Here is a 15,534-nt window from a genome sequence, read left to right as displayed (position 1 = left end):
AAGCACAAGTTTGATGTGTTTACAGCTGAACGAGGGCAAAAACATCCTGAGGTAAATGTCCCGAATTAGTAGTGGCAAGTGGCAAGAAATACCATTGTGTATGTACAGCTAGAAACCAGTTCAGACTACACACAGCTTGGCTTTAGTGCACATAATGCGGGCTATGACGTTAACTAAAAGAAAAGCTTTTTTCACTGTAGGTAGTAGGTTATCCATTAGAGCAGAATACACAGTCCAAAATTAACTTTTTGGCTTACCTGCTGAAAAAATTTTTTACCTACCAGACATGTTTATCCCAGCTAAAACATACTGCAGGCTTTTTAATGTAACTGCTGTGTTACATAATATTACCGTAAAACTTAACAGCATTTATTTGCTTTCAGTTTTTAAAAAACAAAACAAAACGTAGTTATCGAAGATGGCATTATTCAGATTTTCTTTGTTAATTTTATTGTTATTTATTTGAGGGACAGGGACAGGCAAAACAGCAATAGAAAACTGCGGTGCGGGCAGGTGCGGTCACAACCTCTGTGGAACCGGGTGGGTATGGGACAGAACCTCCACGGGCTTGAGCATGCATGGTCTTAAATGTTACATATGTGGGCGGGAATGGTATTACAAAACAGTCCTGTGCAGGTCTCCCTGCTGAATGGCCTTGGCGTGTTGTATGTGCTGCATGTGCATTTGAGTGTACGTGCTTAAAAGTAGGGGAAAAACCGAAAGCATTGAGATGCCACACGTGACACTGAAAAAGAACACACACTTCTGGGAGAACAAGCCCTGGAGAAGCTGGCTCAGTTTCCGTGCGCATTCCCAGCATTTTTTACTCTTTCACACGCCTTGTACAGCAATCCTGTTACATAAGGGGCAGTTTGGAACAGAACACAGTCACACACCTCTCACACGAGGAGGTGCACCAGCCCTGCAGGCACAATGCAATTAATCTCACCCTCAATGTGATGTTACCTGTGACTACCTGAAGACAAGCCTTCCACACATTTCTACTGGTGTCAAATACTAACAGCGGGGTACAGAGGGGTAGTAGCACCGGGAGAGTAAGTCAGCACACACACGCACATGCACACACACATGCACACGCACGCACATGCACACACACATGCACACACACGCACACACAAACACAGTGTGAAAGCAGTGCGTTTGGAGAGAAAGTGGGAGGGACACTCACTCTGGTCTGCATAGTTCTTGGTTTTGAGCTCCAGCTGTCGGGCCTGCGATTCCAGAGTCTCCACGCGGCTCTGTAGGTCCTTCTTCTCCTGCTCCTGACTGTCCTCAAACTCGATGAACTTCTGCTCACACGAGACAGAGGGAAGAGAGCGCGTCACATTAACACAGGGCAGACAACATTACAGAGTGTGTCCATGCGTGCGCCCGTCCACACAAACAGGAAATACTGCATGTCAACGTTTCACTCAGATGCACTAACTGGCAGACACAATTCAGGAAGGTACACGGCCTGAGTATGCACTGGTTTTCCCAGAAGACGGTACATGAGTCATTAGTAAGGCTGTGGTTTAGCCAGGCTGACGGCTACAGGGAGGCCGAACGCAGAGCCCCAGCAGCCCAGCGGGACAGCGCAGAGGCCTGACCGAGGAGCCGGGAGGAGGAGATGAACGCTGTGTGAAGTTCTGCACACCGGCGACAAACACGGCTGCCATAAAACACAGGGCGCGGCTGGAGATAACGGGGATGACCTCACGCACGTCTTCACGCGACAAGCAGTAAAGTGCCGAGTGAGGTAGGGCAGCAAAAGGTTACGCAGAAAGCCATGCGGTCAGGCTCTGTCCTTATAAGGCACGATTAGGCATGGCTAGAAACCTATGAGGAGCAGTTTGGGCACATCTGCTGCCAGTGCGAGGGCTATTCATTCACACATGGAAATGCATCTGATAGCCAGAGCAGGCAACAAAATGCCGTTTACTTATACCTATGGACTGTAATCAGTGAGGCAGCAACATTTCTAACTCAGCAATGCTGTAAAGGGAAGCACAAAGTCGTCATTTGGGAGTAAAGTCAAAAAAAGAAGACAGAAAGACAAGAGAAAAGCAATAGGCCTTCACACAAATTTTGAAAAGTCTGTATCAATATTTGATACAAAAATAATCATTCTGACTAGGGTAAGCACTTTTACAGCGGTCATGTGAGCTTTCAGACACATGACAGAAGGGAACAAGTGCCAAAAAAATAGAAGCAGCATTCATAACTGAAACAGTTTACTCAAAAGCAGCTCATGTGCTCAGATATTAATGTTTTTTTCAAGGTGAAGGTCTACCATGTAAATGTTAGCCAAGATATCGGCAGTAGTGCCTCCTCCTAACCACTGTACACTGAATGGGGAAAGAGTGGTTAAAATAAGCGATGATTGCATGTGGTGGAGAGCCCCGGATCACTGAAGCTGTGTCTGTGGCAGGAAGGAGTCAGGTGTTGGTGAATCAGCTCAGAGGTCAGCCTGTCTGACTCACGCGCTGCTCCCATAATCCTTAAACTCAGCGGGCGCAGGCTGTGCTGTGACACGCCCGGGCAGTACAGGAACCGCCCTCCCCACCCCCAACCACAGGGCAGCCTCTCTCCAGGCTCCAGCAAGGCTCTGTTACCACACGTGACACATGCTGCTGCTGCCTCCGCCGTCAGACGCCCAGCAGCCCCGGCAGCGGGCAGATGAGCCGACACGGCGGGCAGAGGCGGGCACCGTGCGCTCCACACGAGCTCTCCTCCGTCACCGTCACCTCAGGACCCAGCAGGCCTGGTTTCACATGACTCAGCGGCAGATGGCGGGTCTGACTGCACGCCCAGCCTCGCAGCCAACGCACAGTGGACGAGCAGGCCCCGGACCAAAACCCACCGGGTTCCGCGCTTAACGTCGGAGCTGGCTGACCTGCATTTCCGCTGAAAGACCTTCAGGCGAAACCATCAACTCACTGACCTACATTGAACTGCGTACTCACCACTTGAAGTACCTGAACTATGTGGAGACGACACGGAGGACTGGCAGGCTTTTGCTGCAGTTCTGTGTTCAAGTGCACGTGAGGAAAGTGTGTCGAAATATGTGCTTGACAAGAAGCACATATCCTCAGAGCAGAGTCACAAAACAATAAAAAAAAACATGGCTCAGCAGCCATGACATAATCCTGTTTGGCAAGATCGCATATAAACAGGCTACGCAAGTGTGTCAAAGTACAGCATAACAAACCCTGCTATACAGCCACACAGGTACATCTAGGCTATATAAAGGCCAGAGCATCTGAGCACTCCAGAGAGAGAGAGTGTGTGTGATGAACTACTGTAAAAGCATGTGTGCGTTTCTCTTATACACACAGGAACACGTTACACCCCCAGATCTATCACTTCCATTCTGCATTATTTCTCCAAACTCTCTTCCCTGCACTGCACCTCCACAGTGCCCAGCGCCCACAAGTGCCACTTGAGCAGGAGGACCACTTCATTACTGTGTATAACAGAGAGCCACTGCTCTAATGTCTCCCAGTGGCCCTATGGAGCAGTAAAGTGAGACGCCTCTCTTCTGCAAACACTGTGCACTGACTGTCCCGACTCCATTCATCTCCGTGTGACAAACAGACGCAGGGGAGCTCTCCCATCATCTGTCCGGAAGCCCTAATTAACACAAACACAATTCAATATGCAATACTGATAAATGTGAGCCACTTGAGGATCAGAAGAAATCTTTTTCTATTTAAACTCATGGGATGCATGTCCTATATTTTCACACGTCTACAAGACACGTTGAAGCACTTTCCCGGGTCTCTAAGTAACAGGAGTGGAGAGCAGATGCTTTCCTGGTACAGATCCTGTCACTTCTGCTGCCGAGTAAGAAGCAACAAAGGAAGAAGCTGGAGAAATGTGACCTCCAGTTTGCGCAGAAGGACACAGCCAAACGCGAAAGAGTAAAAATAATCGCTCAGATGATCTTTTCAGGCGCTCGCTGACGTGGGCGTTCGGCAGCGTTCGAAGCTGGGATCTTGTGACCGTGGCTCTGCGTGGGGGAGAGGGCCTTATCGCACCTCCCATCCGACCAGGGAGCGGTCACCCGGGTCCTCGTGATCCGACCGTGCTCGCGGCGCCTCAGGCAGCGGACCGCAGAACCGCGCTTCTACTCCCCGAGTTCACATGAGACGCGCAGAGTCTCCCCTGTGAGAATCAGCAGGGTTCGGCTGTTACATTAGCACACAGAACACCGCCCACACCTAACCTGTGCAGAGAGGTGGCCAAACCAGGCCCTTCTGAGGGACTGTCAGCACTCCATCACTGCCTCACTCTACTCCTGGACTGACATGCTGCCCTACATCACTGCTGGGAAGGTCAACAGCACCCTTTCTGACAGAACAGTGGCAAATGTAGCATTCAGGAACTGTTTACAGAGCATGGGGTCAGGGTCAGGAGTCTAAGAGGGGGTTAACTGCCCTTTTCAAAGTTATAACTTCTGGATTACGCAGGTCAGACAATCAAGAATTATTGAGCGAATCGTTCCTGGTGCGTGGGGAAAGGAACGGGCTTGCTGGTGCTGTGAAAGTTAACCATCAATAATCTAATAAGAGCATTATAGCAGCACCAGCGTGAGGCTGACCAGCTCTGGTCAGGAGCGTCCCACAGCCTGGCCATTTCACACTGCCTGCACGCACTGGACAGAACTGCAAACACGGGCTGCTTTAATCGCACCGACCTGCAAAACTGCACGAAATTAGATCTACACTAAAAGCCAGACTGCTCAAAGTTTCTGTCCAAAATCCAAGCTTGATGTGCACCCATAATTCCCTCAGCTGTATTCATACTGAATATTTGCAGTAAAACACTGCACAAGCACCAACAGATATGTGGGGTGGAGTCCAGTTCGTCTCTACAGACAGGCTGAACGGGAGCAATGTAGGTGAATGAAGTATTTGTTAGGGGTGTTAAAAAAAATCTGAAAATGACTACTGTTGTTCCAATATGTCACTAATGCCAACCAATAATGAACACATGCAAACTTAACCATTTTCCAAATAAAGAACATCTCCCCCCCCCCCCCCCCCCACTGTGAGTCAGGACACTGTACTCCTCCACTCTCTCCTCTCAGAACAGCACTATCCCAAGTGAGCCACCCATCGTCCAAAACCTTCTTTTGGCAGCAACTTACTGTTAGGCTACAAACAATCACATAATACATCACTTCAGTTCATAATATATTCATAAGCAATACACAAATATCCTAACAATCACAGCTAGAAATCAATTTCGACAAGAAATCAAGTTTGTTTTTTTCCCTGAACTGGCAACGAGACCAGTGAGAAGCATCAGACTCAAGTTCGTAAGTGAAGGCTCACTGACCCCGGCAGCCTGACCCTGGGCTGGGGCAAGTCAGATTTTTCGGCTGGCAGGGCAGTGGGAACCCCAGGCACCATGGGACGGTCATGCGGGTGAGGGGTGATAAAAGCACGCTTTGTGCGGGAAGCGTTCCGATTCCCGCCCTCGGAACCCTCGGCAAAGCGTGGTCCAGGGTGCGGCTGCTGACGCTGTCCCTGCTGCTGGTCACATGACCCAGAGCATGGCGGTCATATGACAGGGGTCCGGGGGAAGAACCTCACAAACGCGAGACAGCCCACTGCTTTTCCCTCCACACACACTGTCCTCATTGTGCTCTTTATAATCACAGAGGCCGAATTGATACATTTCTCTTTCTTTCAGAGAGCTCAACCTAACTACATAATTCAGTCCCTCACAGCCAGATTCTTCAGGCGGTCCGCGGAGGAGGCTGGCCACAGCACCGCGCCGGCCAGCCAAACGCAGAAACCAGACATTATTCACCGATTCACACGAGGGAGACAGCGGCGCTTTTGTGGCCGATTTCAACGGTCAGTTAACTCGGCGGTTAACTGAAATACTCCCTCATGAGAATGCCCACAGCAGCAGAGGCCGATTTGCATTTTCTCAGCCATTTAGCAGTTGGAGTCGCGAATGAAACATCATCATGTTGATGCCCTCAGCAGTAATAATGGATTAAATACTTCCTCCAGACAGGAATCTTTCTTTTAATGCGTCCTCCACATTAGCAAGCAAATTAATCTCTCAGTAATAGTAACCGCCCCCCCCCCCCCCATGTAAGGGAGTACAGAAACCACAACCACAGCGGTGGCAGGGAGGGTAGAGGAATCTTCCATTTCTTCCATACGCATCGCAGTGAGCTCTGGCGCGAGTGCACAGGCCTCATTCAACATTCATGAGGGCACAGCGGGGGACACCCCCAAATTCAGCCCTTCCGCGAGTGTGAAGGGCGCATCACGGGAGGCTCGCGGAAAACTTCCCTCAACCTCCATGTCAAACAGTCAGAATGTGTGTGGGCAAGTCGGTACGGCAGAACAAAGGACAGGCAGGAGGGGCCTGTCCAGCCTAGCCCAGAAGCCCAGGACACACAAAGCCAGAGGAGGGTAGAAGGAGAGCCAGAACGCCATCATGCCCCAGTAAAGAGTTAACTCAGCTAAAGAAACCTGATTTACAGCATGGAACATCCCACAGCTTTCCCAGCATTCTCCAGTCAGCTCTGCGGCTCACCCATCAGACTGCAGCTGATGCACGTTCATTACCATCATCTACAGTCACACATTCCATCACACAGCTCTTAATTGAATTCAACTCATTCAATTAAGAATGTTATAGTGACCGTGAAATGCGCCGTTCGTATTTGTCATCCCAAATAAAGAGCACAGTGTGAGTTTCACACGCTGTGAACTCCAGTTGAGTGGAAGTCGTGGTGCCCAGCAGAGTGCCTCTCTGCATGAAGGCAACTGGTCCCAGTTCCCGACATGTGGGGGTGTTGGTCAGTGTTTCTCCCGCAGTAGGTGAGGCCTGAAACTGCCCCACCCAAAGTCCTGGATTCACAGAAGGGGGAGAATGAGGGACTGGGGAGAGGGTACATCCATCATCAGGATGCACAAACCAAGAGAATTCTCAATGGAGAGGAAGTTATCATATGAAAAGCCCCAGGGAGGGACCTGCAGTACCCCAGTAATAGAACCACAGGGCCATGGAGTGATTATATAAGACTACTGCACCAAGGGCTGTTCTCTGCTGCTCAGTGTGGCAGACAGAAGCAGCACTTAAACTGCACAGATGCATGCCTCGTAACTCTAAGAACCATTGCTAGCTGTTAAGACACAAATTGATAAGTTATCAAACACCAATGTCACAACTGTGAAAAAGTAATTGCCCCATAAGTTACTCATTCAACCAATTAACCAAATTTAATTGGTAACTAGATGAGTGATCAAAGTCAGGTTTGATTGCAGCCAGCCCTGTTGAATCTAAACCACATCCATACAGAACCTTACCATCAGAGTGAAGTAGTCATCACAAGTTTCTACAAGCACACGATGCCACAATCAAAGGGATTTCCAGAACAGAGAGAGTAAGTTGCTGAAATATCAGTCTGGAAAGAGTTACAAAGACATCTCTAAATCTCTGGGACTCCATCGAACCACAGTGAGAGCCATTATCTCCAAACGGAGAACACTTGGAGGTGGTAATGTGACGGTGCGGAGATGCTTTGCTGCCTCAGGACTTGGACGACTTGCCATTACTGACGGAACCATGAATTGTGCTCTGTACCAGAAAATCCTTAAGTTGAAGTTCAATTGGGTTATGCAGCAAGACAATGACCCAAAACACAAAAGCAAGTTCCCATCTTAACGGCTGAAAAGAAACTAAATTAAAGTTCTGGAGCGGGCTAGTCAAAGTCTAGATTTGAACCCAATGGAGATGCTGTGGTAGGACCTGAAATTAGCAGTTCATGCTCGAAAAACCAATTTGTGGAAATTAAAGCAGTTCTGCAAAGACGAGTGGGCAACAATTCCTCCATAGCGATGTGAAACACTGATATCTAATGGCAAACATTTGGTTGCAGTTATCGCTACCTATTATTAAGGTTAAGGGGCAATTACTTTTTCACAGCACTGTATAATGAAACAAGAATTGGAGTGCAGAAGCACCATCTTCAAATGAAAACATCCACAGCTGTATCCATATCAGCACACTTGTGCCCCTTAGCTGACCTGCATGACCTTAAATCATCAACATTCAGTTTTAGGTAAAAGAGAACTGGGTAGCCAACAGCAGTGCTCGAATGCACTCAGCAGTGCTGAAGTCAAGTGGTCTTGAAACTCCAGGGCATGGAGGAATGTGGATGTGAGCATTGCAGGAGCCCCTCAGGATCTCCTGCGGTGTGACGTCAGTATGAGAGAAAGAGGCTCTCTGCAAAACATCCTGATGGGAGAGAGAAAATCAGGCAAGGCCCTTTTTTTCCTGAAAATTCCCATCACCACCCACTTCCTTTCAGGAGTCTTGCGAGAGGAATGTGTCACCCCTCGGTCCTTATCCTAAACAGAGCTGGGCAGCTTTAGAGTGGGAGAGCGTGGGTGATCAATCTCCTCAGTATTCAAAATCTGCTTCTGTCCTCCAGTGTAGAACACTAGCAGGCTCACAGGATAATTTTCTCTTTAAGCAACACAAGAATGTGGTATCAGCAGTCTATGCAAAAAGAGAACTTAAGTGTACAGTAACACTCGCATACTAATTGCCTGTGAAATACGGAACCACTGATTCCATTGTGCCCTTAGACCATTTCACTATAGAATCAAGTTCCATGTAGTTTTTGTATATTATGCAGAAACATGTAGCCTATGCCGCAAGATGCTTCATACAAGCATTTTAGATGAATTTTTAAAATATATAGCTAGTGCAACCACTGTCTAGTAAGAGTGCCAGTTCAAATCACAGCATATATCAATTTGTGTGCCACTATGAACAGTTTACATTGTGCCAGCTGCTAACAAAGGCACAAAATCTTAGAAGCCCTTGCAAATCTGAGAATGCATAGAACAGAAGCAGGTGACAGAGTTAAGTACACACTAGGAACAGAGCTGGTATTCTGTCTGCAGACCTTAAAACAGCACGTATGTGGCATTTCAAAAGTTCACATTAGCTCAGCTCTTTGGACCAGTGTAAATGAATGAGACAAACAATGAACTGCAAAGAAAGACTGTTTGCCTTCAGACTCCTGCCAAGCGAATGAAGTGACAACTCGAGAGAGTTATCACTACGACGTGCAGATTTAGCCCGCTGGCCGATGGCCTGTAGAACCGCAATGAGAAGGACCGCAGAGCCCTGCTCTGACCGTGGAGCCTGGCTCTGACCGTGGAGCCTGGCTCTGACCGTGGAGACAGGCTCTGACCGTGGAGCCTGGCTCAGACCGTGGAGCCTGGCTCTGACCGTGGAGCCTGGCTCTGACCGTGGAGCCTGGCTCTGACCGTGGAGCCTGGCTCAGACCGTGGAGCTCTGCTCTGACCGTGGAGCTCTGCTCTGACCGTGGAGCGCTGCTCTGACCGTGGAGCCTGGCTCTGACCGTGGAGCCTGGCTCTGACCATGGAGCACTGCTCTGACCGTGGAGCCTGGCTCTGACCGTGGAGCCTGGCTCTGACCGTGGAGCCTGGCTCAGACCATGGAGCTCTGCTCTGACCGTGGAGCTCTGCTCTGACCATGGAGCGCTGCTCTGACCGTGGAAGACACAGTGCTTGAGGAGGCGGCTATAAGCACAAACAGCATCATCCGAAAGTTCAGCGGCTACGCTTACTCGGCCAGCAGCGTCCCTTCGGGCACCGGTCTCCAGCCAAGGCGTCGTTCGCGATCGCTCTCCTGATTGGAGCAGGACGACAAGGGATCACCTGACACACTGGAGGTAACGAGAGGAATCTCCAGACAGGCCACGTTTCGAGAGGGATAGAGACCCAGATCCCAACAACAACCCCCACCCCCCCCCCCCCCCCCCCCCCCCCCCCCCTCCCCATTTCAGCAACACTCTGCAGCCTTTCAGCACAACTTGTAAGAACAAAAGGAGAGCTGCAGCTGACTGTAATCCAGCCTGCAAGCCGAGAGGCTGCTTTTCACTGGCCGGTAATCAAGCGAAAGGAGAGGAGATGCAAAGGAGGTGAGCGGAGGACTCCTGCTTCTGACTGCACGCTCAGCAGCACCGGCTATGAGGAGTGTCCCTGTGTTCAGCGAAGCGGCCCACCAATGCCCCATTCTGAGCTCAGGCCTTCCCATTCTCTCTGGGCCTTTCCCTGTCTGATGCTCGAGGAAGCACCGGGCAAAACAGAAGCAGCACTACAGTATACAAACAAAACGACAATCGACGATCATTTCACTATTATACAAAAAAAATACACCATCTACATAATGTATGTGCTGAAATGATAGATGTAAAAATAGCAAGGAACCAAAACATATAGGCCTGATCCTTTTAACACTTTACCTCCAACACTTGGCATGTTTGTCCTGAGCTTTTCTTTGGACAAAGCAACATGAAGTTGTGTTTTCCTTGGAAAAAGGATTGCTTGATGAAATGGCCTTTTCAGACAATCAGTGACACCATGACACCACAAGCAGGACATTTTGTTACAGTCAATTACACAGAGTAGTCTGTGGCTATTTACCCAAAGAGGACAGCCGGTACTTCACTCACACACACACTTAACCTTATAAGGACAATTAAATGAACAATTAAATTGCACAGAAAACACATTGCACAAAAATCTGTGAGGAGGAAGAACGATAAAACGTGCTTTTCAATCATACTTTATACAGTTTAACATGTGAGGCCATTACAACAGACATAAAAGCACACACAAAGGGACTATGCCGATCTGCAAGAGTCCGTCATATGTGAGACCAGCCATCAAGCAGGGCAAATCAGACAGGCTAAGATGAAACTGGCAAAAACACGCACACTTCAATCAGTAAAAAAGATAAATCAAGTTAGCAGTAAATGAACCAATACTGAATACACAAGTCTGAGCCATTAAAATTAGTCTCAAGTAGTTAATTTCCAGACATTTACTGCTTAACATGAGCAACAAGACACCACACAACACCTCATACCAAGAACAAAAGAGCAAAGTTTGTGTGTTGAAACGTATGGCTCTGTACATTGGCCTGAGCAGCAGATTAGCACACCTGCACACAAACAAAGGTGCACTGAAATAAGCAGCTGCTTGCAAGCCTGAGGAACATAAGGAAGTGGGGCCAGTGCATGATGACTGAGTGATAGAGCCAAGTACAACAATTTACAATTCTCTTTAAATAATGCATGGGGCATACGCAGGCCACATTGTGTGAAACAGCCGAGGACGAGACGAGTGGATGAGGTTTCCCAACGCGACAGCTAGGTGTGGTGTCATTCAGACCCACCTGCCGTCTGGCAGACTGTGGGAGATCCCCTTACCAGCACCAACCAATCCCTGCCAGCCGCTGGACTCTCCCCAGCGCTATTCACAGATGCCAGCTCACCAAGGCCGCGACTGCCATTGCCATGCCTACAGTGTTCTGCTCATTTGGGGCCTTTGGACTTCTGCCGTTCTGTCAAAGAATGCACTGCAGGCATACAGAAACATGCCCTTTCCTGTGAGTTGTAACACCACCCCAAGTTAAACAGTAGGCTCTGGAATGTTCTTTCTCACACAGAAAAATGAGCGTCTCTGAAATTATTGCAGACGAAAGTTTAAAAGCCATCCAGGTTTAAGAGTTACTTTTGTGACTCCTTTAACTTCGCACTACTGTTCATCTAAAATGATCCCTGAGGTTATAGGCCAAAATCTGAAGATAATGACACATTCCCCTACACACTGCAGATTTTAGCTGTAGTTTATATAACTAAAGCTTAGAAATGAAAGCATTATATTTAAGCACAGCTAAATGACGCGTCACTGCACATGAGGGACAGGCACAACTGAAGGTGTCAGTCCATAGCAGAGGTCCCAGAAAAAATGCAATAAAAACCGCATGGGGGGGCAACTGGGTGGCTCATCCTGTCAAGGCACTGGTCCCATGTGTGGACATGCCCCATGTCTGGGATCGTGCCCCACTGGATAACGCACAATTGATCTTAATGTTGCCCAGTGAAGAAGGGATTTAGTCTCCTGGGGTGATGGTATCTCAGCTCTAGTCACTGGGACCCAGTCCTACTCTTCCTGCAACTCACGTCTGTGCAAGCTCAACTTGCACAAAGAAGCAGCTGCTCGACGTTACATGCATCAGAAGAGAGCCGGTACTAGCAACTATGACACTGATAAACACACACTGACAAAAGGTGCGTTGTGACATGATCTTCCTAAAGAACAGCAGCCTATGCTGAAGAGCGGTCAGAACCAGGCAACCGCACCATCTCTGAGCCTCAGTACCACAGCTTTTACCACAGGCCTTTCTGAACACACCTCAATCAATTTCACCTAACTGACTCTCTGTTGGAAAAGAAAAGATGGAGAACAGAATGCATCAAATCACTCGGGGAATGATTCTAAAGCCACACAACACTTCTGTTACTACAGCCAGAGTCGTGTATTGCGTACAGCTAAAAGACACAAGTAACCTGCTTCCACTACTGCCCCTCATTTAGTCATTTCCACAAAATCTGAAAGGCCCTATTCATTTTTATCGCACAAATTACAGGTACTCAGTAATCTCTTCCACATACCACTTAAATCAGATTATCTTGTTCCTTACGGTTGCTTCTTTCAACAGAGGTTTGTGTACTAGGGGCAGCCATGATATTGCCACCATTCAGCTCTTTTATTAGTGTCCCGTGCAAATACAGAAACAGGCCTATGCACAGACCACAGCACTGCACCAGTGGGACATTACTCCAAGCTTACTATCACCAGATCATGTCTTTCTGACTACAGTACAGAGTCATGGCTCATACAGAACAGCAGCGTGGGTTTGCTAGACCTCCTCCCACAGCAGCATTGGCTACAGGTGTAAATAGGGGAAGGGGAAAGGGGGGGGCTGTGGGGACAGGGAGGCACATATCCTGTTCGTTACGTGTGAGAAGACTTTTTTTGGATCCAAAGAGCTTTCAGACTCAAAGTCTTCCCATTCCTCAATAATTAAACCTGGCTCTGAAGAGCGGTTTAGCAAACACTCACAAACCTCAATAAGATGGCATCGAGGCAAGTGACAGAATCAAAATACCCAAATTACAATGTAGCCTGAACTCTACAGATTTGATGAACTATTGCCAAATGCTGATTTATTTAAATTTACCCATGAATCAGCATGCCTTTTGTCCATACTTGTTTTATCATCATTTGCAGTCTTGGGTGTGTTCTTAATTACACGGTCCTATGCTTCCCCAGTGATGCAAGAAAGACTAGTGACAAGCTCCTAGTGCCCTGCTGCAACAGACCCTTTCTTCAGCCCCTCTGCAGACTGCCACTGCCCTCCTATGTGTCAGTGCCGCACTAGAGCTGAGCTTTCCTGTGTCCGCCCGCAGAGGAAAGGACAGGACAGGAAACCATGTGATGTAACTCCCTGCTGAGGCAGAGTATGGGGGGAACCTTGCATAGGGCCAAAACTGATCGACCCTTCTCTGTGGTATTCACCATTCTTAAGATAATGTGCCTTCGACCCAACAAGCCTTGTAGATGATACACATTGTCTTTAAGAGTATATTGTGGCTTCCAGGTCTTTCCAGACCACTCAATGTCAGCAGTGTAGCTGGAAATATTCATACAGTTGAGCCTGCATAGATCCAGAAGTACCCAGGTGGGCATTAACAATTGGGTGTTGTAGTTCAGCAAGGTAAATGGGCAAAGGGTTAAAAAAGGCCTAAAAAATATGTTGTTAGTTGAGCTGTTACCCGTTGATTAGAAACCCCCAGTCAAGATGGAAACATGAAAAAAAATTATGGAGCACATAGGCCTAAATATGAGTTTAAGACGGGGTAGACAGGTCCTTTTCCATTAACCACAGAAACTGGCTGTATCTCTGTGCTGTGTCAATACAAATCTTGAGGGTGATGTGAGGAATATGTGAAACAGAAGCAATTCATTTGCCAGCACTTCCTTTGAGTTGAAGCCTGCGGTGTAATCAGGGAAGGACATCTACGCTCCTTACAGTAGCCATGTCAAATGTGTGATCCTCCTGTAAAATGTGACTTCACTTCCGTTGCATCTTCTGTGAGTCCACTGCCCATCGCGTTCTCCACTTGCTGCCCCATGTGTTCCATTACATTTCTGTCGTGTTTTGTGCAGGAAAAATGCAAGCTGTGAACATTAGGAATGTGAAATCCCAGTTATGTCGCAGTCTACAACGTAACTTTGGAAACACATTGACCATGGCTGATATGACCACAACCTGGCGCCTTTTACATCCACTACCTGCTGTGGTCTTTATTTCTCCACTTGAACTGAATATCCTGACAGAAAAAAGATATGAAAATATACTTAAGGACTTGTCTTATTTATAGCTTCTTTATTCTACACATTTAGAGCTACAAAAGAAATTATAGATTAATTCAGTACTTTAATTTACCAATGCAATCTGCACTTCAACAGGTGATAAAATCATAAATATTCACAGCTGCAAACCCAATCATATGCACCTAATCAGGCGTAATGAACCTGAATCAGAGATGGAATGAAAACTGACAAGGCGGTAGATCTAATTAAGCAAATCAATAGTCAGCACAGAGCGAAGGACCCCTACCCCCAAATTATTAATCAGAAAAGAAGCATGAAAAAAACATTGCACCCAAGTAACAAGTTATGATTTAAGTCACACTTTCAGAATAATAACCATAGAGACTTGTCAGCAGACTGGCAGACACTTGAGATGAACAGAGCTCTCTCTTCGCTAGTGAGCTGCCTACAAAATCAAACGAAGAGTGGGAATGGCACTGGACTTCTCAAGAACAACCTCTCTCTATGGTCCTCCACACAGGGTGCTTCACTGATAGTAAAGACGTGTCAACCTGAATACCACAGGATGAGCCATAATTGCACTTAAAAAAAGAAAATGAGTCAAAAGACAGAGATGAAGAAAATGTGATCAAAACTAAGTAACTATGACAAACTACTTTGATCATGACTTCCCTCAAAACCTTTTGCTTTTAATCTCACATTTAATTCTCACTCGTGTGGAGGATACCCATGTCCATCAAACCCAATCAGTGTCCAAAGGCTGTTCAGAAGCAGGTGTTGATAACACATACTGTCATGGTAGGACCACACTTACTACCAATAACTGCTTGCATCTTTCAAACATTATTTTCCTTTGTTTCCTTTGGAACGGTGCTACCAATGTTGCCCAGCTGGCATAACAAAATTTCGCAAAAATGAGCTTAATCTTTAGCAAAGTCTTTGATGGCACAATACAATGTTTTCTCTCCAAACATTTCAAAACATAATGGGCTATGTTCTACTCTAATGGCTGTCCATGAATTTATGAGATAATGCATTTAATATCAAATGATTATTACATCAGTGTACTCAATTCTTTGCCACTGTTTTTCATAACCAGCTAGGACAAGCTCGAGATTACAAGCAGAAGTTGAGTTGTAGTGACATTTGTTCTCAATGACAATTCCATAACTGAGAAATTCATGACGCTTTGGTGGAATCTCCACTGGCCAAATGTTTTAAAGTGGAAGTTTCTGACATTTCAAGCAGATGATAAGGGGAAACAGAACGTTTAAGT

The 15,534-nt window shown here is 47.2% G+C and overlaps 1 protein-coding gene across 16 annotated transcripts in view; it reads right to left on the bottom strand.

Moving 5' to 3' along the window:
• spag9b (sperm associated antigen 9b) overlaps positions 1–15,534 on the bottom strand; it is a 56,334-nt gene that overhangs the window by 38,000 nt on the left and 2,800 nt on the right. For all 16 annotated transcript variants that reach the window (XM_035406950.1, XM_035406958.1, XM_035406951.1 and 13 more), the window contains exon 2: positions 1,190–1,310. In XM_035406950.1, the coding sequence (XP_035262841.1) occupies positions 1,190–1,310 (121 nt within the window). The remainder of the gene's footprint in view (positions 1–1,189; positions 1,311–15,534) is intronic.

Source organism: Anguilla anguilla, chromosome 2, assembly GCF_013347855.1.
Source record: "Anguilla anguilla isolate fAngAng1 chromosome 2, fAngAng1.pri, whole genome shotgun sequence".
Lineage (NCBI taxonomy): Eukaryota > Metazoa > Chordata > Actinopteri > Anguilliformes > Anguillidae > Anguilla > Anguilla anguilla.
Note: the sequence above shows the minus strand (reverse complement) of the source record. Positions and strands in the feature narration are given on the sequence as shown.